This window comes from Caretta caretta, chromosome 8 (assembly GCF_965140235.1).
Source record: "Caretta caretta isolate rCarCar2 chromosome 8, rCarCar1.hap1, whole genome shotgun sequence".
Taxonomy (NCBI): Eukaryota; Metazoa; Chordata; order Testudines; family Cheloniidae; genus Caretta; species Caretta caretta.
The window spans coordinates 93,261,248-93,287,575 of NC_134213.1; the positions used below are offsets into that span (position 1 = coordinate 93,261,248).

At 40.4% G+C, this 26,328-nt stretch overlaps 1 protein-coding gene across 1 annotated transcript; it reads left to right on the top strand.

Moving 5' to 3' along the window:
* Positions 1-355: 355 nt before the first annotated feature.
* LOC142073029 (FRAS1-related extracellular matrix protein 1-like) lies at positions 356-18,909 on the top strand. Its single transcript, XM_075131799.1, has 6 exons — positions 356-444; positions 5,839-6,044; positions 6,683-6,776; positions 8,971-9,223; positions 11,913-12,098; positions 14,056-18,909. The coding sequence occupies exons 2-4, from the start codon at positions 5,902-5,904 to the stop codon at positions 9,067-9,069; spliced, it is 336 nt and encodes a 111-aa protein (XP_074987900.1). The 5' UTR covers positions 356-444; positions 5,839-5,901; the 3' UTR covers positions 9,070-9,223; positions 11,913-12,098; positions 14,056-18,909.
* Positions 18,910-26,328: the final 7,419 nt, after the last annotated feature.

Sequence of the window (26,328 nt, forward strand, 5' to 3'; positions counted from 1 at the left end):
TTTTAGCAGCAGAGTAGAATTCTCTAGCTGCTGATGATCAGATTTCATGGTCTATGTCCCCAAATTTTTCAATTCTTATGTAGACTGTAATGATTCATGTTATGCCGGTGAAAGACCAGTTGCCAGAGGAAGTTCCTGGGACTACAAGACAAGTTGTCAAAGAAACTGAGATTGTACACATCACAAAGAATCACCTCCACTTTACAGACCCTGAGTCCCCAGATAATCAGTTAATGTACATGGTTACTAAATCATGTTTCTCTCCATCTTCTCCTGGGTATGAATGAAACTGTCGGGCTAAATTAGACTTTATAAGCCAATTGAGAAAAGATCTAACATTTGCCCCTCTTACAGAATTTATGATGTGGCTAAGCTAATTTTCACAGACAGCATGAAAAGCTATAAACAAGATCCCGCTATTCCTATGCTGACATCTTCATTCAGGTAAACAACTGGAATATTTTATATTACTAGAAATTATGTGGTGCTGTTTTGAGTGGGATTTAAATGGTAACTAGTCATGATGCTGTCCAACGGCAGAGGGCTGGATTTCACCTGTAATGAGTGGTACACTGGGTGCTACTAAACATAAAGTTTTGCAGCTTGGTGGTATTTACTTAAACCACATTTTATGCAGTGTACTTGGAAATATTGGGGTAAATTCACTCCAAATGGTAAGTGTATAATATTTTTAAAGGCACTAATTTTACCAAATCCGATCTTTTGATTGAAGTAGGCATTAGGGGAAGATTTTCAAAGGCACAAGCGGAAAGATAAGCATCAAGCTCCTATACGCTTCCAGTTGGATTTGGGCACCTAACTCTCCTTTGTGATTATGAAAACCTCCCCCCGATGTTTTCATTGTTTCTATGAGTTCATGGTGGCCCAAATTCACTTGTTTCAATGGAGTCACACCAAGGATCTGTTTGGCCCAGCATGGCTGCAATAAGTCCCAATGATCCTGAGCGGTTTGCTTCTTGATAATGTTTCAAAAACATACAAACGCTCTGCTTTATATGTACATCAAGAGGGTCTTGCCACAAGAACTGCTTGGTTGCATTCATTTTGATTACAGTAAGAGAGGTTGATTTATGAGGAATATGCCAAGTGAGTCAGGCTGCAGTGGTTTTCACCAATACCACATCTCGCATTATGTTCTTCATCCATAACTCAGGAAATTAAATTTGAAAGGTCTGTGTGATACTGTCACCTCAGTTTCCCACCGCTGTAGCACATTTAAAAGTGGCATACATGCCCCCACTGAGAGAGATTGGTCCTGACCCACTGTTTGTACAGTTCGAGTTTTCTGTTAGTGACCAGCAGGATGTAGTGGTGGCTGGATTCAACTTTAACATCACAGTGATGCCTGTGGATGATGAAGCACCTGAGGTATTTATCAAGTATCCTAATTATCTGTCGACATATGATGCCTTCCTAATGACTTTCCACTGTACAGCTCTAGAGTGAACAGGAGAGTTGTGGGATTTGAATCTATGACAGAAAGGATGATTGATTCAAATATATTCTGGTTAAGTGTGTGCTGGTTTTAGATCACGGTGCTTTAAATATTCAAACCAGTCAACCAATTATTTCTTTGCTTATTTTATGGGGATACATTCCTTTGCCCCACACAATTGTTGTCTGGCTTCTTCCTATGAATTGAGGTCCTTCCAGCATCCAGTCTGAAGCTTTAACATAATTATTCACATGCTCAATTTTTAAAGCCTTTCCCATTCAACATTGCTAATAACTTCTTGACTAAAAAGAACAGCAGCCTTCCATGATAGGGGAGGGTGTTTCTGCTCTCTGTGCATTGGGCTTATTCTGTACTAATAACTTTTAGCCAGAGGTGGGACCCAGCAAGTCCTGTTGGAGCATTGCTTCTCATCCCCTTTGGTGAGTTTGCAGTGTCTGCTAAGGTATTGTGAAGCATTTTGTCTCCCTTTTGAGCTGGGACCATTACTTCTGTGATTCCTATGCCTCTTGTTGGCCTAGACAGTGAAAGGGTGAGAATGGGATGTGAATGCAAGACCCTATATGCCAGGGCAGTGGTATGGTACTAATTGGCAGATGAGTCATTCCAAAAGTGGTATGCTTGGACTTTCCAGTGTGCTCTCATTCTTTTGAACAGGCTAAACGTTCTCTGGTCGTATTAGTTGGAATTATTCACTGAATTTGCTTCATCTATATTCATGCTCCTATTGTGTATACTTTCCACAAATATTTTAGCAAATGTGTTCCCTGGCAGGAGTGTTCAGCAAAGCAGCCAGCTTTCTGTCAGTATTAGAGAATAGCTGTGGAAAGTGACTTTTAAGTACACACTTGGAACCTACTCTTACAGTTAACACGCTCCAGTCAGATAACTGAGACCTTCCTTGAGATCTATTTGTCCAAGGCAGATGGAATTTAGAATATTAAATACAGTGAACTACTCATGAACAAACTACAAACCTAGAATTATTTGCAGGAAGTATTTGGCAAATAATTATGAATGGTGGATGCTTTTGAGAAAACTGATCTGCCCACAAAAATATTAACAGAAAGAGGCAAAACTCATTGAGCTATTCAGGCAGTTCTAGTCACTGGCAAAGTTTTGACAGGTTTCAGAGTAGCAGCCATGTTAGTCTGTATTCGCAAAAGGAGAACTTGTGGCACCTTAGAGACTAACAAATTGATTTGAGCATAAGTTTTCGTGAGCTACAGTTCACTTCATCGGACGCATTGAATGCATCAGATGAAGTGAGCTGTAGCTCACGAAAGCTTATGCTCAAATAAAGTCGTTAGTCTCTAAGGTGCCACAAGTACTCCTTTCTTTTTGGCAAGGTTTTGATCATATTCAGAGTAGAAAATGATCACTGATAATATTCCCAAAATAATAGTAAAATCTTGTTAAGAAGAAAATAAACATTAAGTTTAATTAATTAAAGCTTAGTCACTTTCATTGCTGCTTTTTCTTTGAGTTTTTACTTCAGGCCCCTATTCTTTAAAACTAGTACAGTTATCTAATGTGCATTTGTGCTTGGGGCCATTCTCTGATCTCTGTCTTCTTTATCTAACTATACCCTTTGTGGCAGGCCCCCTCCTTTAACTCAGCGGCCTCAGAGTTTCTCCCTTGGGCAGTGGGGGTCATGGAACAAATCACTCTGGCTCTGGAGGTTTTTTTTCTTCAGTTTGGCTTTATTTTTCCCTATTTCCATGGTTGGCCACAGGGTTATCCCAAGAAGTTCTCTTAAGCAAAACAACTTCCCCCCCTCCCCAACTCACAATGCAAACAGAAATACTTTCCCCTGCCCCCTCTCCAGTAGTTACCTTACGCTGGTTCCTAGTTGCCAGACCTTCCCCAAGCAGCTGTTAACTTTCTTTCCCTATCTGGAGGAGAGACAGCCTTCCACCCAGGACAAGCCTTTGCTTCCTGCTGCTGGTACCGCTGCTGCAGGTTCTTTCTCATCTCTCCCCTCCTTTCTCTCGCCAGAAGAGGGGTTTTGAAAGGTCACTGGCAGCCCTTAACTGGCCTCAGGTGTCTCTGATTATCCTGAGATAACCTTTTTTCAGCTCACAGGTCACAGGGCCTTTACCATCCTAGGGCTGATATATCTGCCCTCCACGACTCTCTTATATTCTCTTTGTATAGCCCTCTGACCTCACTCCTGTCCCTGTTTTATCTTTAGTTGTCCCCCGTACTTGCTTGGAATCCCGGACCTGTGGATACTCCCCTTAGGCTGGGGGGAGGTCCTTTAGTAGTGGGCGGAAGCTGGATCCCAATAGGACCACTCTCTGATATCTGTGTCAGGACTGACTTTGTCACACCTTCCAGCCATTAATAGGCCCTGAAAACCACCACAGTGCAAAAAAAAAAAAAAAAGTTCTTGTCCATTAGAAAAGCCTCTTTGATAGAGTACTAGGGCACAACTTGTAGTAGCTTAAGTTATGACTCAAAGATTTCTAGGCAAAAGCATCTAGCCCTTCCTTAGTTGCTCTGTCTGTTATTGAAGCAAGGGGGCAAGCTCTCCTCCTTCTAAGGGAAAGTTATCTTTCTTCATAAGCTTCCTTATATCTCAGTGGACAGTCAGTGGTTTTCTATAGCCCCTGTGCTGTCCCAGTGTCTGTTTATGGGGATGTAGAGCCAGCAAACTTTTCTCAGGCAGGCAGATAGAGAAAGCTTTTTGTTCTAGTTGGAGTTAGAGGAGAAGAGAGAGAGGCTCTAAACAATACTTTACATTATCTGTCTATGGTTTCACTCACTGAAATGGGCAGTATTTTATGAGCAATGTGATGGAAACAAATATGTTATTAAATTGGTTTTCTTCCTGCTGTTTGATTCACAGCTACAGGACAGAAATATTATGACTCACCTGCTAGTGCTAACTACTTTTCATCAAGATATAGTGCAAGCTTTTCACGAGAGGGCTGGAGATAAGATAACTCACGCCAAGTAGATTTTTGGCAGTACTGTTAAGCTCTAAACCAGGGACTCTTGGGACCTTTGAATCCTACTGATGTGAATGTCAAGCCTGAAAGCCTTCCTGAGGACTGAATGATGTTGTTATCTGCGACCACATGTTCCTCATTGACCTTGTCTCTCTGACGTGCTCTCTTCCCATCTACTTCCTTGAGAATGGGTGAATTCTAAAAGGAAGGCTTTGTCTCCTTATCTTTTATTTTGCTGGGTTGCTATTAGTTTGCTGTGGAGATGGTTGTTAGTTTCTGTGGTACGACAAATCCACATGCTGCAGACAGCAGATGCAATTAGAACATAAATTACACACGCGTAGGGAGTTGGGAGTAGAACTTGGGGGATTCAGTTCCAAACATACAGGCCTCCACCACTGAGTGCAAGGAGAACTCCTTCAGCTGAAATTAGTAGTGAGTCACTTTATCGTCTCCATGGATGAGCCACTGCAGGGCAGCATCATCCCTACTCATACATACAAAGCGAATACATCATGGCGGTTATTGATGTTCTTGTTTCATTGTTTGACTGTAGGTTTGTGTATGGAGGCTTCTTTGTCTTTGGAATCCTTGGGTGTTTTGGGCCTGTCTGCCTGCACATGAAGAGGATCCTCTGTTTAGTCCTTCTGTGAGGGTTTTAGAACTTATTTGAGGGGCTTTGAAAGCACAGGAGGACTGTATGTGCTGATCCAGATTCCAAGCAGTGCTGGGCAAGCCACCTAGTTAAATAAGATCACCTGTATATGTGTTCACTTGTATCTAACTGAGGTGAACTTTTTTGCAGTTAAGAAAAGATTGGTTAAAGACACTTCTGCCCAAACCTCCCTCCTATACAAGGAAATGTGGTAGATCACAATATCCTCCTGCTCAGTTATGGCACTTACTCTCCTGTCTGGTAAATGGCCTGTATTTTTTCGCTTAGTTGGTTTTTAATATCTAACTGTGCTTCTCCAAGAAAAGTATGGGTCTCATCTGATTGCTGAAACATGTGGTGATTATCTGTTGAAAGCAGAGATGGGCTGTCATGGTTCTATGTGGGTACAACATTGAAAGCTGTCTCCATCCCAGTCACAGGACAGCAACAATAACCAGAACTACCTTCCCCATATCCATGTGGTGTGATAGCACCATCTGAAAGTTAACATGGGGCAATGCAGGTGGGTTTCTTTCTGGTGAGACGTTGGATGAAATCTGGGAAGCAGACTCTGAACCTGCACCGAGAATGGTTGCAGATCAGTAGGAAATCCAATATAGACACTCCTATGCCAAAGTCTGCCTTTGAAATACTCATTTGTTGTTGACATGTTAAACTCGTGATTTTCACGTCTATATTATTTTTCTATTCCTTACAGTGCCTCAGTGCATTTTGTGAGCTCATCAATGTTTTAGATTTTCACAGATCATCTAACAACAGAAGAAGGTGCCAGTTTCTTCATCTCTGGGGAGAATTTAATGGTGTCAGACTTAGACACCAGGGATGATGACCTTCGAATCCAGCTGAAGAAATGTCCTCAGTATGGGCACATTGAACTGCATGGACTCATACAGGAAGGTGATATGTTTACTCTTGAGGATTTGCAGTCTTACAAAGTCAGGTAATGCATTCAGGTTCCACCTTTTTTTAAAAAAAACACAACACCAATATCTGCATTACAAATAATTTTTCTCTATCAAAAGTATTAACAACGGTTCTGTTTCTCCAATAGAAATTTTTTGGGAAAAAATCATTTTGTCATTAATTTTAGAGTGCAGTTAGAAAACAGGGCTATCTAAATCGAATACTATCCAAAAATATACATGACTGGGGTGTTGGGTTCTTCACCTGTTAGAGGTGAGGACATAAATGTCTTTTACATCATGTCATGTTGTGCAAGACATTTTCACAACTATGCACACATGGGATTTTTTCTTTGTTTATATTCACTAGTGAAGACAATTGTGATTCATGTCATGGACTCATCTCTGTTGCTTACCTCTGAATAATGATCATGATCCAGATCCTCAGCGGGCATAAATCAGTGTAACTCCACTGAATCCAGTGGAGTGATGCTGTTTTATGCTGGCTGAAGATCGAGACCAATATGCTAAGATTAAACAGAAGCATCTCACAGGATCATTTGTAAGTGGTGGGCATTGCTAGACCTTAGTCCTCCCCTCCCCCCACCTTCTATTTATAGGTTTCTAATTTTCATTACTTAATGAATATCACTTTTCATTATCATTATGTTAAAAGGTACCAGCATGATGATTCAGAAACCCTTGAAGATATAGTCATATTTTCAGCAACAGATGGATTTAACACTGCAGATGGAGTGTTAAGAGTGCAGGTAATAACAAATTCAGCAATGTACTATACTGAAATATAGTTGGAAAGTATTAATCACATATTGGTTACTTCAGCTCGACTAAGTAGATTTTTAATTTTCATCAATCTTTTTACCAGATTCCCGGAAAGGTTTCTGCTTAGGCTGAGTCTGACTCCTGGGTGAAATGTCTATAAAACAACTCCAGAGTTATTAATGACTGAGGCCCTGATCTTGAAAAGAAGTATGCACATGCTTAACTATACACACTAGGAGTAGATCCATTGACGTTAATAAGACTGCTCACAGTGTGTGTCTAGCTAAGCATATGCATAAATCTTTGCAGAATCAGGAGCCTACCTATAGATCAAAATGGGGAAAGACACTTTGGTTTTCTCTCTTCCTAGTAGCTATTTTCTCCTGCTATTGAACCTTCTCAATCCTGTGTAACAGACACTGCTGCTTCTTTAAAACCAGGGTAGAAATTTACCATAGCCCTTTTAAAATCTATCTTCGAACAGGTAAATGCAGTTGCACTAGGAGCCCAGTTGGCATTTCAAAGGGAATCTTGCCTCATTAAGGAGTGCAGTTTGATGGGTTTGGTGACTGTTATTTGCATGCTTTCTTCTCATCTGGAAAGATTTCCTTTACTGTAATTCTACAAAATACTACTTCATTTGTGAAGTTAGAAAATAGATAACTTGGGTTACATCATGTGATCTATCTTCCTTCCTTGGGGTTCTATAGAACAATGAACTTTGGAGTATTGAGTTCTGAATATAGCTGTTTGAATTTTTCACAGAAAATTTCAATTTTTTGGCAGAAATTCAAAATCAGAAAAATTATGGATGAAAAGTGAACTATTTCTGTTTGGAAATGCTGTCACAGAGCCTTATGGGGACTTGTAGATCATGTGCCTTGTGCTCACATTCTCCGGCTCCCTGATTGGACTACATATCCCACGATGCACCATGGAGAGAAGGCCCACCGTGGGGGGGGAGTACACTGTGGGAGATGTAATTTGGCCAAGGAACCAAATTTGCCCACAGAGGAGAATGGGGATAAAAGACAGCCAAACTGCAACTCACATGAGTCACTATGGCAGCACAGCCAAATTAAAATATTTAGGTTTTGGGGCATTCTTCCCTCACCCTAGCTCCCCCAATGAAAAATCTAAATTTTTCTATGGAAAGCAGACCTTTCATGAAAAACTTCATTCAGTTGAAACTCCCATTTTCTGTTGAATAACAAATTGATGGACATTTTTTGAATGGCTGCAGGTCTGAAATGTAACTCAAAGTGCCATAAGTAATGTTAAAGTTTAATATTTTGTCTGAGAAGCTAGATGCCCAGACATAGATGAAGGTGGAGTTAAGGCTGAGAGAATATGCCATCAGAGTGGAGGGTAAAATAAAACTAATGACAACATTGTAGTTTAAAATAAAAAACAAGTTTTGGAAACCCAGGAATTCAGAATTGAGATAAAATTCAAAAGCAATCCAAACCTCTCACCACCTCTCCCCCACTAAATTCTCTTCCCTGGTCCCTACCTGATCCTTCAGTAAAAGGCTAAAGTGTTGAAGGAAAGGGAGGTAGAAAATAAGTCTTGAAATGGAAGCGTAGGCTAAGTCTTAACTATTGCATCTCAACCAATTGCTTTATAACATGAAATAGTCTTTGTAACCTCCTCTGCACTGTGAGTTTGCTATTCAGGATGCTGATGGAAATGAGATATTTACATAATAGCTCATCAAGATGTTTTTGGTAAAGTTACATTCTAAAGAAAATATTTAATTTTTTTATTTGCACTCTAATTGGAACACGTTTTATAGGATTTCATCTAACTGGGGAAACTACCCAGAATTCATTACATCTGTAGGTGGTGCTGGTGGATTTGTTCCCAACCAACTATGTCCGAAGTTACTGATAGACTCCAGTTCCCAGAGAGTCTCAGATGCTGAACATTTGACCATAACAATTAGAATAAACAGCGGCTGATAACCGTTATGGATCAAATAACCTTCCCAGAGTGTGAAATGTGTTACATGAGTACATCTGAGCGGCACCAGTTTATTGCTTGCTTGTTAGATGAGCTCCCCCATAGGAGTGATAGAGGAAATAAGGTTGTTAGAATAAAATCTAGGCGAACACTGTTTTTTGGACTTTGAACTATACATGAAAATATCTCTCCTCTCCCTCCCCTTCTCATTCTTTCAAGATTATACCAGTTAATGTTAAGCCCCCAGAGCTACAGGCAGGATTAAAATCAAGACTGGAGTGTCCGGAGGGAGGATACATCGTTATCACCACAGAATAACTTTATGCAACAGATTCTAATAGTGATGACACAAAACTGATGTACATGATTGCCTGTGGTCCAGCGCATGGGGTGATTCAAAAGAGAGGATCCATGGTGGATAAATTATCCCAGCTAGATGTCACTCAGAGATTGATCACTTAAGTACATACTGGTAATATACAATTCTGATTTTCACAGTTTGCTTGTTCCTTATTAAGTGCTACCTCTATATTTTCTTATTACTAAATGTCACCACAGCTATGGATTATTGTATTATGGTCTGTTTCTATTTTTTTCATTCTAAGCCTTCTTATCAAGAAGTCTATAACTCTGTGATTAAAACTTGCTTGAGACTGGAACCTGTTGTCAAAGAAGATTTGGCTCTTTCCAGCTGGTTAGACTGTATTTTGGTTAGTTTCAGATTCCTCTCTTGGACTCCTATTTTAGGGCCAGATTGTGCTACCCTCATTCACCTTGACTTCAGTGCATGTTTGTGTAGAGACATACCATCACAACAGCTTGACACACGTATCTCATAGGTGTCTGAAACAAACATTTAATCACCTGCTAATGTGGGTGAAACAATTTTGATAGTTTGTTTCTACCCAGTGTATTTGTTAAGCCCTAGACCTGCTCTGTGCCACTTGCTCTGAGTTACCTGGGCACCACAGCACAGGATGAGTTAAGGGTGGAATAGCCGCCTGAATTGTCCTTGTCTTTGCTGTTTTGAGTCAAACCAATATTTTGAATGTTAAATTTTCATTGCAATTCTCTCCTGCACCTTTTCTGATTTTACTTTAAAACTGTGTTTGTATATAGTAATGAGTATTAGAAGAAGTATCCGCCAATAGTTTCTTTCTTGTGCAGTTTCAGTTGCAATAGAGAACATCAAAACACTGTCTTTTAAAATACTTTCATTTCAGTAGGAAAAAATCCTTGTTTCTCACTTTTTTTTTTTTTGCTTTTATGTCCAGATACATTATCATTCAATTCCTCCTGCACAGCAGCAAGAATGCTACTCTTGTACAGATTTCAAGCATAGCAGATTATTGTTCATGCCATCAGCCTGGAGCAGAGCACTACTTCAATACATTAATCTTTCTTTCAAGTTCAAAACCACCTGCTTTCCCCGCTCCTCCTCCCCCACCCTGTGACTGTAGCAGCCTTTGCGATAGGAGACCGCTTTCTCTGTTGCTCTGCTCTTTTTCCCAAGAACACTGCTATTCATCCTATGGGCAGAACGGGCTCTCGAAATATTGCCAGTTGCACACTAGCATTCTGTATGCTCATCCTGGTGGGTACTGTTTTGTCAGTAGATGCCTCCTAGTGATTGTTAAATAATATATCTCCACCTTGAGATCCGCTGCAGCAAGCCTTTATGGACGCAGGGGTCTTTTGTGTTCTCTTGAATTTTCTGACACTGTTCTATGAGATCCCTTAGTTGTTGGGATTTTTTTTAGCCCTTTTGTATACTTAAGGATAAAGCTGTTTTTAAGAATATTGGCCTATCTGAAATGAAAAACTGTAACCTGTTAGTTGATAAAGCCCACCCAGTCTAGAGAAATGAATCCTGCTTATATACTGCTATTATTTTAGTACAGTATGGTACATACAATTTATTTTTTAAGGATGGGCAATAAAATTCCACTTATAATGCTTTCTATGTGTGGCACTTATTGCCTGTTGTACTCAACAGAAGACTCTTGTTATAAAATGGATTTGTGCACTGCACAGAGTTAGATATCAGATTTCTAGCCTCCCCACAGTGAACTGTGTTGTGTAGGGCTGGTCAAAATTTTTCTGTTGAAACTGATTTTAAACAGAAAACTAGGTTTCTGACCAAATGAAATTTTTAGTAAAAAATAGTGTGTGAGTTCTGTAGAAAATTTTAAAAAAATTTTTTTGGTCAAAACACTGAACTATTTCAATTTTGGGTACATTTTTCAGTACTGGAATTTCTGTCAAAAATTCGAACATTTCTGTGGAAAGTTTCGATGAAAAGAATTTTTTGGGGCATCTGTCAAAATCTTGTGAAGGGACACAGTGAGAACACATTTTTTGACCTATATTTTAGACATTCCTGACTCCATTTGTTTTCTTGCGGCTCTAGACCATGACTGAGAAACCAGACATCTGAGGTGTGTTCTGGTTTGTCACAGAGTTCCTGTGTGACCTTAGACCTATTTTTTTAAGTATCTACTAATTGTGGGTGCATCCATTTTTTGGGTGCAGACATTCAACTGAAGACCCATATGTCCTGACTTTGAGAGATGGTGAGCATCCACAATTTCACTTCATTCAGAACTGTGGGTGCTCAACATCTCTGAAAATCAGAGAAAAACTAGCTGATGATATTGAAAGCTTATCCCTCAAACGCTTTGACTCTGTTCTTCCATCTGTAAAATGGAAATGATAATACAGGACTTCCTTACCTGACAGGCTTGTTATGATGTTTAATGCGTTAAAGTATGCAAAGAGCTTTGAGCTCCTCACACCGAAGACGCTATAAAAGGGATAATACTATGCACTATTTCGTTTGTTATTCTAGTATTAACTTTCCAGTAATATAGCAAATCTGTAAGATATGTGGGAGAGCATTAAATGGCATCACTTAGGGGTCTGTTGAGCTGGTCTGTTAAATTCAATGGCTGTTACGAGACTGAATTTTATTTGACAGTCAAATCTAAAACATTTCCAAATACACACAAGTTCTTTTGTTTTTTGCTCCAAAGTTCTCAGCCTTTGAAAATACTTGATTGATAGCTTGTTTTCCAAGGAAAAATCAGATGATCTTTTCTACTCTTCTTGTTTGCTCTTCTGTGAGTGTGATTTCAGTATCTCTATTCTCTGTTTCTTTCTAGGAGGTGAAATAGGACATAGTCCTTGTGTAGCCATCTTGACCCTCATTGTCTCATATGGAGAAGCTACTAGTTGTTGTTTTAATAGAGCTGTCCCTCCACCACTGCCTCTTCACACCAGTCTCCCCGTCTATGATCTGAACATCACAGTCCTCCCCATCAACAACCAATGTCCCACCATTCATCTGGGTATGTTTCCTAACACCGTTTCACATTTTAATGTATTCAACCTGAACTTCCGGACTATAATTTTTTCCAGATTATAATTCAGAAAGTAGATTTCTCACCCACTGCAGCCTACTCTGGTTTGGAGTTACTGTGCGTGACACCAGAATACACACCAAAAGCTTGGAAGTGCTGTTCTGTACTCTAGGTTGTAAAGTTTTTCATGACACAGGATGGAGAGCTGTGCTGTCATAAACCTCATTGCAAAGGACCCAAAAGACATGGAATGCTTCTGTTCAGAGATTAGTCATGCTATCAAAACGGTTTGACTAATCGGTAAACTGAGCTATCTGCTGCTTCGCAGACAATGTAGTATTTGCTTTTTGGTTTGCCTCCACGCATTGATAAAAAATTTGGATCCTTCACAATTAGGATTTGAAGTATAGACAGCATCTAATCCAATTTATCCCATTCACTTTGCCAGTGCAAGTAACACTGACAGTTTAGAGAAAATACTTAATTTGGCTACGTCTTTCTAGTTTACTTCTCAAAATATTAAACATTCTGAAGTCAATAAAACCCTACACACCACAGGCATGAGGTGTCTATAACATTAATCTGCTTTTTCAAGTTAATTACAATAGGCCAGATACTGCTGTTTTTAGGCTAAACGTTTCCTGAAGGCAATGGGAGTTTGCCTGAGTAAGGCCTGCAGGATCAGGCCCAATTTTATTATTTGCCCTACTGTTTAAAAGTAGCATTTCAACATGATTAAAAAATAGCATTTCAGCTCCTAAGCGAAATACAGAACACTGAGGGCTAAATTGTGGACAATATTGTAGCTTGTGGCCTCTTCTCTTTGCACTGCTCAGGTGACGTAAAGGGGCTGGATTCTGGCTGTAGCTGGGCAGTGGAGCATTCCTATTTGTGGAGAAGAACGCTCTGCTGGTGTAAAGCTGCTGAAGCTGGCTGTTTTACCAATCACTGCCCCAGTGAGATAGGAGGAGAGTGGTGCTCTGTCATTCTAGCTGAGTAATTTTAGAGCCACCTCAAGGCTGCTCTAACAGATGCCAGGGCCAGATGCACAGAAGTAGGACTCCAACCCACTATTTTGAACAGAGTTTGGATTTAGGGCAGAATTGTGCCCTGTGGCTTTAGCCACTGTGCAGCAGTAGAGAATGTAGAGATGGTAATTTGCAGTCACTGTGCCGGGTCAGGCACTAGGCCTGCAGCGGGCCCTGAGGAGAGCATACAGTGGCAACTGCTTCTAAAACTTTTTAGTAGCTTCAGTATGGGCTTGCCCTGTCTTTCCACGCTCCCAGTGGATTTCTAGCATGGCTGTCAGCATTACGGTATCAGGGCCCTTCTACACTGAGGGAGCTCAGTGATAGGTACTGTGTGTATCCTCTGCATGGTCACACAAAATGGGAGAAGACTCACTCTTCCCCTCACCTTGTACATCTGGACAGGCTAGGTACAGTCTAGTCCTAAGTGACTGCTCCATTTGGAAAACATGAGTGAAAAAACTAGAGTAGGACAGGTTAGAAGTCAGAAAGCCTGAATGAGAATAGATGTAGAGACAGATTCAAAAATCCATGTCTGGATTTGAAACTTCGCAAAGCTTTTGAGACCCTGTGCTCTTTAAGTCAGGTCCATCTCTAGAATAGAGTTCATCAGAAATTACCCATGTCAATTCTGACTCCTGTATAATCCCATTCCCACTGACAGAAAGCACTTACATTTATATATATATATAAAGATCCCTCCTCAGTGGATCCTTTAAAACCACCAGATAAGAGCAGGTGAATAACTACTACGCTTTCACAGTCTAGATCTCTGATAATGATTACTGACAATCTCCAGTTATAACAAGGGTGATGTACATTTAGTGCTGCAATGTTATGCTGTGCAATGGTGGTTATTCTGCTCACTTTCCAGGGAAATCATTTTCCTGTCTCTCTTTTTTTTGTTTTCAAATGAGTGCTTAAAGACGTTCCTTTCAAAGATGTGTGCTGGCAAATCACAATACCGCTGAGGATGGAAGGTCCGTAGCTCCAGTAGGAGGAAGAAACTTGGAAAAATGGAGTTGGTGCGGAAGAGTGAACAAGGTCACTGGTGACAGTGCTCCGCTCCATCTGTGCAGGCACACACTTAGCAGAAGGATTTCAGCAACATGATATTTTGGAACTCCCTTTAATTCGTCGCGTTATTTTAATTCCTTTTTTTTTTGTTTTTTAAATTATTATTCATTTCTTTGGTTGCATTTGGTAATGAAACCCAAGCACCTCATTGCTCAGTAATTCAACTTGGCTGACCCATTAAATGGAGAAATTAAATGCTATTCTCACTGTTAACCCGGGGATCCGTTAATGCAGGACTCATGCTCCTCTCATGGGAGAAAGAAGCATAGTCTAGTGAGTAGAGCTGGAGAAGTCAGTGGTGCTCAGCACTTCTGAAAATCAGGCCCTAGGCGCCTTTAACTGAAATAGGGAAGAAACCAAAATTAGTGGACATGTCTGAAAATGTTGACCTTCAAATCTCTGTGGCTCTGTTTCTCTTTTTGTAAAATAGGTATAAAAATTACTTAAGGTAATTACAGAGGTTTAAGAGCTCAGTACAGCAAAGCATTTAAGCACATGCTTAACTTTAAGTATGTGAGCAGATCCCAAAGGGACTACTCACGTGCTTATAATTAAACATGGGCTTAAAAGCGCTTCTGGAGCAGGGTCTAATTTATTTCTCTTTATAGAAGGCTTTGCAAACTTTGGATGAAGGACACGATAAAAGTGTAAATTAGAGTTGGTTAGAATTTTTTCGTCAGTGTTTTGGTTTTGGTTATTTTTTCCTGCTCCTTTTTGTCCAGGTCTAGTACAAACTAAATAATGATACTAAATATAAAACTAACCTCACTGCAACAGCAAGGTTGAGATAGTGAGCAAACAAAGACCAGGAAATTCTGAAAGTTTAAGATTTCTATTGCAACATTAACTTGTCCCATTGAATTACATATTATAATACACAAGTAATAATTGAAATTACTCCTTCTGGAAAAATACTACAAAATTTAAGATTATCATTTTTTAAAACTAAATTCTATGGATTTCTTTTTTTTAAGAAAGAATTGTTATAGAGTCCTATTAATTTTTCCTGTGTCACACCACCCTACCTGAGGTCAAAATTTGGACCACTGAACTTTTCTTCATATGACTATTTGTTTTTTGTTTTTTTTTTCATTTCCCTGTTAATGACAGCTATAAAACCAGCCAATTTAAAAGTTTCTAGCTTTGGCTTATTTTGAGTTATGCAAGCACACATTTAAGGGAGGAAATTATTTTTCATGTTTGTGGAGCTCAAAAATACCTGAAATGATCATAATCAAACTTCCAAAAGGAGTTTTTACCTTTTGGACCACCATCAAACATGGGAAAAGTTCAGCCATAGAAAAAGATTGTCTAAGCTTCTGTCTCCTGATTCTCCATTGCATTCCTTAAGTTGTCTGCCAGTGTAACTTTGCTGAAATCAATGGAGTTTTATTCGGATGCAAACAGTTGAGAATCAGGCCCATGGTATTTATGAGTTGTTGGCTTTCAGTTCTTGAGAAGGGGCAGGGACTTCTCTATGAAGATGGCATATTGAAAAGGAAGTCAGTTAAATCTGTGAATAGCCACTGCTGATGCCAGCACCATGGGGAAGATTTGCTTTGATGTTTGTTTCTGTACATTGGTGTTTCTCCCAACCTCCCCCAAATACACAGACGCACATCACCCTTTACCATCCCTTTTGAAAATTCTTGCTGAGTCCTTCTTCAACTATTCTACAGGGCTCAAGTCCTTAGGGCCTGAGAAGTGGGAGGAGTGGTAGATATTCTGGAGGGTAGGGATAGGATACAGAGGGACCTAGACAAATTAGAGGATTGGGCCAAAAGAAATCTGATGAGGTTCAACAAGGACAAGTGTAGAGTCCTGCACTTAGGGCAGAAGAATCCCATGCACCGCTACAGACTAGGGACCAAATGGCTAGACAGCAGTTCTGCAGAAAAGGACCTAGGAGTTACAGTGGACGAGAAGCTGGATATGAGTCAACAGTGTGCCCTCGTTGCCAAGAAGGCTAACGGCATTTTGGTCTGTATAAGTAGGGGCATTGCCAGCAGATCGAAGGACGTGATCTTTCCCCTCTATTCGACATTGGTGAGGCCTCATCTGGAGTAGTGTGTCCAGTTTTGGGCCCCACACTACAAGAAGGATGTGGAAGAATTGGAACGCATCCAGCGGAGGGCAACAAAAGTGATAAGGGGACTGGAACACATGACTTATGAGGAGAGGCTGAGGGAACTGGGATTGTTTAGTCTGCAGAAGAGAAGAATAAGGGGGGATTTGATAGCTGTTTTCAACTACCTGAAAGGAGGTTCCAAAGAGGATGGCTCTAGACTGTTCTCAGTGGTAGCAGATGACAGAACAAGGAGTAATGCTCTCAAGTTGTAGTGGGGGAGGTTTAGGTTGGATATTAGGAAAAAGTTTTTCACTAGGAGGGTGGTGAAACACTGGAATGCGTTACCTAGGGAGGTGGAGGAATCTCCTTCCTTTGACGTTTTTAAGGTGAGGCTTGACAAAGCCCTGGCTGGGATGATTTAGTTGGTGTTGGTCCTGCTTTGAGCAGGGGGTTGGACTAGATGACCTCCTGAGGTCCCTTCCAACCCTGATATTCTATAATTCTATGAAGTGCTGAGTACTCTCAATCCTCTGTGGCTTCATTGGGACTTCTGGCTACTCATTCAGTTTCAAAAACACGAGTTTGCATCCATTGCCGTGCTCCCTTTTCCCTTCCTACAACCTACCACTGAGCTTTCAGTTCCATCCTGCCCCCTTGCTAACTTCCTAAATCCAATCCTGGCTGTGTCATCATGTGCAGCTCTGCTTCTGTGCTGGGCTTCAGCTCTGTTCAGTTTTTCCTGTGCTCTGTTGCTTCTCTTGTGAGAGGTGCACTGTGGTCCTACTCTGATCATGGACATGTATGTGGTGATGTGATTTGAGATGAGATATCAGCACTCCCGTAAGATCTTCCAAAAGGACAGGGTCTTAGCAGTAGGGAATTAGAGGCAGGCTAGATACTACAATGATAGGCACGCTACAAATGCCTAGATAGGTCGGCTGGAAGAGGGTGGTTCAGAGGGGCCAAGTGGGAAGTCAGTTCAGACCTCAGTCCCATAATAATATTGACACTAACTGGCACACTGAACTGTGCATATTTCTACAAGTTTGTGGTTTTAAACTCTGCCAGCACTGTCAGAAGACAATTTAACCTCTGGCATCAACTAGATATGGGCAGAGATACAAGCCAGTGCGGTAGTGCTGATTAATGCATCCTGGGGGGATTTAGTGAGGCACTTGGCGCTACACACCTAAGAAGTGCATTAGCTGGCATGAAGGCTCCACTTGGCTTGTCCAGTCATAAATATAAACCATGTTTCTTAAAAAAAAGTCAGGTCTTGCCCATATATCGTAGAATCATAGAAATATAAGGCTGGAAGGGACCTTGAGAATCATCAAGTCCAGCCCCCTGTGCTGAGGCAGGATCAAGAAAATCAGATGGTCTCTGACAGGTGTTTGTCTAACCTGTTCTTAAACAACCTCCAGTGATGGGGATTCCACAAGCTCCCCTGGGAGCCTAGTCCTGAGCTTAACTACCTTTATAGTTAAAAGGTTTTCCTAATATCAAACCTAAATCTCCCTTGCTGCAGACTGAGCACATTACTGCTTGTTCTACCTTCAGTAGACATGGAGAACAATTGATCACTGTCCTCTTTATAACAGCCCTAAACATATTTGAAGACTGTTATCAGGTCCCCCTTCAGTTTTCTTTTCTCAAGACTAAACATGCCCAGTTTTTAAAATCTTTCCTCAGAGGTCAGGTTTTCTAAACTTTTACCATTTTTTTTTGCTCTCCTCTGGACTCGCTCCAGTTTGTTCACATCTTTCCTAAAGTGTGGCGCCCAGAATAGGAAACAGTGCTCCACTTGAAGTCTCACCAATGCTGAGTACAGCAGGACAATTACCTCCTCATCTTACATAGAACACTCTGATTAATGCACCTCAGAACATTAGCCTATTTTACAACTGCATCATATTGTTGACTCATACTCAATTTGTGATCCACAATAATCCCCAGATCCTCTTCAGCAGTACTACCACCTAGCCAGTAATTCCCATTTTGTAGTTGTGTGTTTGATTTTTCCTTCTTACATTTTGCACTTGTTTTAATTGAATTTCATCTTGTTGATTTCAGAACAATTCTCTAAATTGTCAAGGTCTTTTTGAAATCTGATCCTGTCTACTAAAGTGCTTGCAACCCTTCCCAGCTTGGTGTCATCTGCATATTGTATGAACACACTCTCCACTCCAATATCCAAGTAATTAATTACAGTATTGAATAGTAGTGGACCCAGGACTGACCCTGGCAGGACCCCATCTCACTCAAACTCCACCCACAAGAGAAAGTCTATTTAAACCCCTGGGAGACTCCTCTGTTTTGTCTTCATCTTGCTCAAGAGATAGCCTCTCCACCCCCAAGGTTACCTGAAAGAAACTGGAACAAATGACAGTAACTACAGGGGGTGTGAGTGATTGCTGGACCCAGACTAGAAGGAGACTAGTCTGTAAAAAGAAGCTTACTGGAATTCCTTTGAGGGTGAGGTTTTATCTGTATTCAGTTTTGTTAGACATAGACTTGCGTGTTCTATTTTATTTTGCTTGGTAATTCACTTTGTTCTGTCTGTTACTACTTGGAACCACTTAAATCCTACTTTCTGTATTTAATAAAATCACTTTTTACTTATTAATTAACCCAGAGTATGTATTAATACTGGGGGGGGGGGGAGAAACAGCTGTGTTATAGAGGGTGAAAAATGTATGAGTTTACCCTGTATAAGCTTTATACAGGATAAAATGGATTTATTTGGGGTTTGGACCCCATTTGCGAATTGGGCATCTGAGTGTTAAAGACAGGAACACTTCTTAAGCTAAAAGAACAAGAGTACTTGTGGCACCTTAGAGACTAACAAATTTATTTGAGCATAAGCTTTCATGGGCTACAGCCCACTTCATCAGATGCACAGAATGGAACATATAGTAAGAAGATACATATATACATACAGAGAATACAAAAAGGTGGAGTAAGAGGCTAATTAATTAAGATGAGCTATTATCAGCAGGAGAAAAAAAAACTTTTGTAGTTTAAGCCTACAACGTTAGGGGATGTGGTTCAGACCTGGGTCTGGGTTTGCAGCAGGCTAGTGGGTCTGTCTCAGACCAGGGAGGGCTCTGAAGTCCCAGCTGGGAGGGCAGGGAAAGCAGGGGCAGAAGTAGTCTTGGCATATCAGTTGGCAGCCCCAAGGGGGTTTCTGTGATCCAACCCGTCACACTTATTTAACGTGTTCTTTCCCTGTTTTGCCTTGAGATTTTCCCTCCTTGTTGTTAATATTGTTTGTGTTGAGTATCCGGTTGCCATTAAGCTTTTTAGTGAAGACTGAAGAAAAATAGGCATTAAACACCTCAGTTTTCCTGATGTCATCAGTCATTAGCTCTCCTTCCTACTAAATAGAGAACCTACACTTTCCTTTGTCTTTCTCTTGCTCCTAATGTATTTAAAGAACCTCTTCTTATTGCTGTTTATGTTCCTTGCTAGGTATAACTCATTTTGTGTCTTAGCCTTTCTGATTTTGTCCCTATGTGCTTCTGTTATTCATTTGTGTATATATATTAAAGAATTATTTTCAGAAATCATATATGCATGTGTAGTTTTTGAGAATATTTTTAATATGTATGTTTATTTAAATAAATCCTTATAGTACATAGGAAAGGAAAAGTATAGTTTTAAAAGCAAACAAAATAATAAACCTAAATAGACCTCGTAGACCTGATCTAAAATGACTCTTCAGTTAATTTATTAAGACTTCCTGGCTACCATTTCCCTTACTTTCTTTTTTTCTAGAGGGCTTGCTACAGCCCTCACTCCATGGGGGAGCTACCTCCCCTCCTACAAGTTGGCCAGGAGTAGATGGAGCCTGAATTCCAGCTCCCTAATGCACCGGCCATCTCATTTCAGAGGGGGAAGTAACCCACTATTGGTATAGACCTGATACCAGACTGTTCCTCTTTGGAGCAAGGGAGGAACCAGGTAGGGATTTGAGCCTCTGAAAGTCCCAATTCTCATCTGCATCTCTGGAGCAAATCTCACCTACGTACCCCATTTATTTAAACAAGCTATTTGAGGGAGGAAGCTTTTTTTTGGTCATGTCTTTGTACAGTGCCTAGAAAAACATAGGGCTCCTAGGCCCTATTGCAATACAAATTATAATGAACATATGCAGTGAAGTTATTAACTACTGTGCCTGTGTTCATTGTTTTCCTGCTTAATGTGAATTGCCATAAATGGGAAAAATATGCCCTTGACAGAAAGAAGTGGGAGCAAACTGTGAGAGCAGCCAAGGACCTCTATGATCTATAGAGCCAGGGAGTAAGTAAAAAAACCAATTACTGCCCTAATCTAATTTGCGTAATGATTTTGGGCCAAGTGGGGAAAAGAGCCTGACAACAATTTAACATGTTAATTGTAAAGATGGACCAAAAATTCTGAGATCTGAACATCTGCAATATCTGGGATAATATGGGTCCGCCTACAAATTTCACAGGTGACACCTATTCTGTAATGGACCAGACAAATATTCAAGATTCAAGCACTTCGAACTTTGTGAAAGTCTGGATCAGAACTTTACAGCTCAGGCCCATCTCTAGTTAGTGGAAAGGTTTAGGGCAGAATTTGAACCACATAGTGGATCTCAGCTTTGGTATTCTGCTCTTCCTACTTGCAGAGAACTCTTATGGTCTCCAATAAGGGATCAGCTCCCAGGAAGAACAGGATATTAGCAGAGATCATCTGAGGGGATCAGAGGGTATTTTTTTAACCTTTGGAGAGTAAGATCAAAGTTACAGTTATGTTCCCAAATTGCAGGGCTGGGATTTCATCATTAACTGGATTGATGATAACATAGAAAGGCATCTCTGTGGACTTATGAAGACCATCATAAACAGAGATCATGAAATGATCAGCAGTGGGTTCTGAGCATTCATGCTTGGACAGAACATAGTTGATATAACCAGCCCAGAGACTTTGAAGACTGAATGAACCTTGGTAGAAAGTAGATGAGATTAAAAATAAAGTAGGGGAAGTTTAAACTCAGACTTTGTAGGTCAGACTCATCTCTAAATATTATTGATAAGACCAAATAAACACCAGTGAGGTCTAGTAGACTGTGGATTCGTTCCTCAAGGGAATAGTGGAAATCCTTTTGCTTGAATCACTGAAAATTATGCTAGACAAAGCACTCATGAATACACTGTGAAGAACTGCATGCTGAATGATGGACAAGATAACAATAAGTTTCTATGATTTGACGCTGTTTAAATAGATAATGATTAGCTAACTAGAAGCCACTTGCTGCACTGTATTTCCTCAAGATGTTCTCTCTCTCTCCTACCAATACCCACCATTATATAACCAGTTGTGAAGCATTACCCAATAATCTTTTACCACATTAAACTCCAATAAGTCCCTTTGTTATTAGGAATACATCACAAAAAGTCTGTAACTCACTTATATTGTTCCCAGCATTGCTTTTTTCATAGCCTGGTGAGGGAAGTGTGTCTTCTAGGTAACCATACTGAGGATTTGTATCCAAGAAGAAGGTTAGTTCCTCAGGGATGGTGTCCTTATCTGAGGCATTCAGATAGTCCAAACTGATACATGCTGAAGACCCCTCATCCACTATGAACATGCATCCTGACAAAAGCCAAGTCAGCATTATTCTAACTATTTGGAACAAATCGCTTAGTTGCATCAGTTATCGACATCTGGTTAACTGATTAAACCAAAAGATTACCAAGTACCAACAACTGCCCGAGCAGTCAATTAATACATGGACTGTCAATAGGAGTAGCTGTTTGTAAGGGGGTGGTGATATTTATTACTATCGGGTTAGAGTGAGAGTTTGTTAGCAAAGGGCAGTGCATAGCTGCTCTGCCCCAGGAATTCCCTACTTATACATCCCAAAATGCCATTGGCCTTCTTGGCAACAAGGGCACACTGTTGACTCATATCCAACTTCTCGTCCACTGTAACCCCTAGGTCCTTTTCTGCAGAACTGCTGCCTAGCCATTTGGTCCCTAGTTTGTAGCAGTGCATTGGATTCTTCCGTCCTAAGTGCAGGACTCTGCACTTGTCCTTGTTGAACCTCATCAGATTTCTTTTGGCCCAATCCTCCAATTTGTCTAGGTCCCTCTGTATCCTATCCCTACCCTCCAGTGTATCACTCCTCCCAGTTTAGTGTCATCTGCAAACTTGCTGAGCGTGCAATCCACACCATCCTCCAGATCATTTATGAAGATATTGAACAAAACTGGCCCCAGGACCGACCCCCGGGGTACTCCACTTGATACCGGCTGCCAACTAGACATGGAGCCATTGATCACTACCCGTTGAGCCCGACAATCTAGCCAGCTTTCTATCCACCTTATAGTCCATTCATCCAGCCCATACTTCTTTAACTTGCTGGCAAGAATACTGTGGGAGACCGTGTCAAAAGCTTTGCTAAAGTCAAGGAACAACACGCCCACTGCTTTCCCTTCATCCACAGAGCCAGTTATCTCATCATAGAAGGCAATTAGATTAGTCAGGCATGACTTGCCCTTGGTGAATCCATGCTGACTGTTCCTGATCACTTTCCTCTCCTCTAAATGCTTCAGAATTGATTCCTTGAGGAACTGCTCCATGATTTTTCCAGGGACTGAGGTGAGGCTGACTGGCCTGTAGTTCCCAGGATCCTCCTTCTTCTCTTTTTTAAAGATGGGCACTACATTAGCCTTTTTCCAGTCTTCAGTTTGGTGTGCACCTGTTTTGCATTCAGAACCCTGTGTTTGCACACTCACTCTGGGCACGTGGCTGCAAAATGAGCATATGCTCACTTTTGTGGATACAATCCTGGAGGCTGGCTTGTGGCTAAGTTGAATAGTTGGCCCGACATGCTCTTCCACATGTCAGCTGTGCTGTCATGTTATTATTACCTGTTATAAAGCAAATTCAATAAAGCCAGATGCCCTATGGTATCTAGTACTTGTAGTTTATTTGGTAACTTGGATTACTGTATGTTGCAATGTTTATAAGTGTGTGATGGCCTGTTCTTTATAGTTTGTTATGGCAAGGGAGTTTATAGAACTATTTTTGGGCGGAAGAAGAAATTGACTGTTGCTGATATTTATTGATTTAAAGCTAATACTTCCAAGAACACAGAGATGAGCCATAACTAATGTTGATTTGTTTGCCTGAAAGGAATTAGAGTGAGCTGCACACTTGTTTTCAGCAACAATAAGAAGAGGCATTTGAAATTAGAAATGAGAACACAGAAACTGCCATATTGGTTCAGACTCTGATCCATTTAGTTCAGTATCTTGTTTCTGACAGTGGCCAGCACCAGATGCTGCATTTGGCATATGTTGGATAAACTGTCCCCCACTTTAGGTCTCATCCTGTTCTCTAAAACAGTCAGATTGGCTTAAATCCTGAGCATTCATTCTAAAATTGTTGTTAGTGTTAACTATTATAATCCCAGATATTCTTGTTATCCATATAAATGTCCAGTCCCTTTCTGAATCTTGATAAACTATTAGCCACAATGTTAAGATCACACCATTTAGTGATTCCATAGGTGGCACTCTTATCAGAGTGAACGCTGAATGAATGCTGACATGGTGTTATGGGAATCTGTATTACTGGAGGTGCCATCTTTTAGATGAGACCTCAGGCAAGTTCCTGACCTTTGGTGGTCATGCAAAATCTCCTGCATGTCTTCACAAACATGGAAATGTTAACCCCAGTGATGTAGCCATATTCCAGTTTGGGCTATTGCATTCTGCCTCACTAGATCCCCCAGCTAGTTTCACCTTGGACTTTAGTAGAGTTGAGTGGAAACATTCTAGTGATCAAAGTTTTTTCACATTCATACGGGAAAAAGATTGTTGGGTCCAGTTTGCAGAAGTGCAATTTCACAATATTTCCTTTTGGAAACAACACAATGTTCTTGCAGTGGGACATGTTTCAGTGTTACTGAAATGAAATAAACTCACCGGGCTGCTGAGGGGGCAGGTGGGTGAGGAGGCAGGTTTCCTTTCAAAGCTTAATCAAAACTGACATGTTCCCGCGGAACGTTTTACTTTCAGTGAATCAGCATTTTCCAGCAGAAACTGCCCAGCTTGAATATTATGTGATCTAATGAGTAATCCTACAGTTTGAATAGCAAATTGCACATTGTGCATAATTGAATGAGTACTGTTCTTACAAATAGCTCGATCTATAGGCTGAAATTGGTTAAGATCCATACATTTACCAAATTGCCTAGTATTGCCTGGGTTTTGTTTGTTTTTATATTGAATTCCAAATGCAGTAATATGAATATTAGAAAGGGTGGATGTTGGGGTGGGGGTGGGGGAATCAATATTTCTATTCTGAGGAGAAGGAATTTGTCATTGGAGTCAGCCACAGCCAAAGGAAAAGAGAGGGAAGACAGAGGGAGAAGGCTAAGTTCAGAGGTGAATCTTAGGGTGAATCTAAGCTAGTGTGATTTATACCTTCTTCCAGGTCCCTCTGTTAATAAGTGACACCTGCATAGATCCACATTCTCACAAATTCATTTCTGAAGGTAGCCCTGAGAGTTGCTATGGTGGCACACACAGGGACAGAAACTGTCTGAAACTGGACCAGTAAAAAAAAAAAGAGGTAGATATTATCTAATAACAAACATTAAAAGAGAGTGGGGAATTTTTAAAAAAATGCCTTAAAAATAAAATAAAGCTGGTTTGTTAAATCTTAGATTTTTGGATAGTATTGTTGCAGAATACGATTTTATAATGCACTGTCTCTAGTGAATGATAAGACCACTGTAAACAATCAACATTCAAATAGAAAATTGTTTCTTGAGGCTTCCATGGCACAAAATAAAAGCTCCGTAAATCTGGGCCTCCATATGTGGTTCTCAGCTGGTGTAAGTCCCTGAATGAATTACATGCGAACAGAGAAATTAATGCTACACACATGGTGGCCAAACTTGAAAGCAAAAATTGCAGCTGAGAATATTCTGCAGTGGATTATGAAATATTGGAAGATAAGAGTCCTTGTTGATATTATGCATCATTGATGCATTTCAAGGGATACACAATCGGAATATTGAGATCACATGGGGAGAGGGTAAGCAATCATTTTTTAATTGAACAATGCACTATAATCACAGAATAAGTTAAAAGGGAAAAAGTACAAAAATGAATCCCCATCATAAATTTGGACATAAAATAGAAGACTGGACCATTTTGCTTCCCTTTTTTAATCCTGACATTTATTATTTTACTATATATGTGTATTATAAACTTTGGAATCTGATCATTTAGAAGAATCCTTATTAAAGAAATAAACTTGTATCGAGTTTGTATATTTTTGATGGCAAATTACCCAGAAGTACTTGCACTTTGAAAAAATTGCAATTCCTTTCCCTCCCCCCCATTGTAGTCTAAGCTGAGTGGAGGGAAAGGGAGACTGAGAAATCTGCATATTACGACTAATTCTAAATGAAGCCGGTGCCTCTCATGTGTCTATGAAGCTATGCAAAGCAGTACAAATATTGCCTCTTTTCAACGTGAGCAGCTACTCAAATTTCAAGGCCCTGGGGATGTGCCAGTAGGAAGCAGAAATTGATGGAGTATGGCATTTTCTTTGACGCAATCTTGTTTATTTATAAGAAACATGCAGAGTCCTGCTTCTCCAAACGCAGGAGGAATCAAAACTAAAAACAGTAGTTTTTAGCTTACAGCTCCAACAGACCCAAAATTTCTCTCTCTAACTTTTTCCAGAGTCACACTGTGCTCTGTCCTTGTAAACTGCTGGAAATGGTCCACCTTGATTATCACGACAAAAGGTTCCCGCACCCCCCCTGCTCTCCTGCTGGTAATAGCTCACCTTTCCTGATCATTCTTGTTACAGTGTGTATGGTAACACCCATTGTTTCATGTTCTCTGTGTATATAGAATCTCCCCACTATATTTTCCACTGAATGCATCTGATGAAGTGAGCTGTAGCTCACGAAAGTTTATGCTCTAATAAATTTGTTAGTCTCTAAGGTGCCACAAGTCCTCCTTTTCTTTTTGCGGATACAGACTAA

Coding starts and splice junctions, on each gene's coding strand:
- LOC142073029 (XM_075131799.1), top strand. CDS start 5,902: ATGGTGTCAGACTTAGACACCAGGGATGATGACCTTCGAATCCAGCTG. Junction 6,045..6,682: donor TTGCAGTCTTACAAAGTCAG/GTAATGCATTCA, acceptor TTATGTTAAAAG/GTACCAGCATGATGATTCAG. Junction 6,777..8,970: donor ATGGAGTGTTAAGAGTGCAG/GTAATAACAAAT, acceptor CATTCTTTCAAG/ATTATACCAGTTAATGTTAA.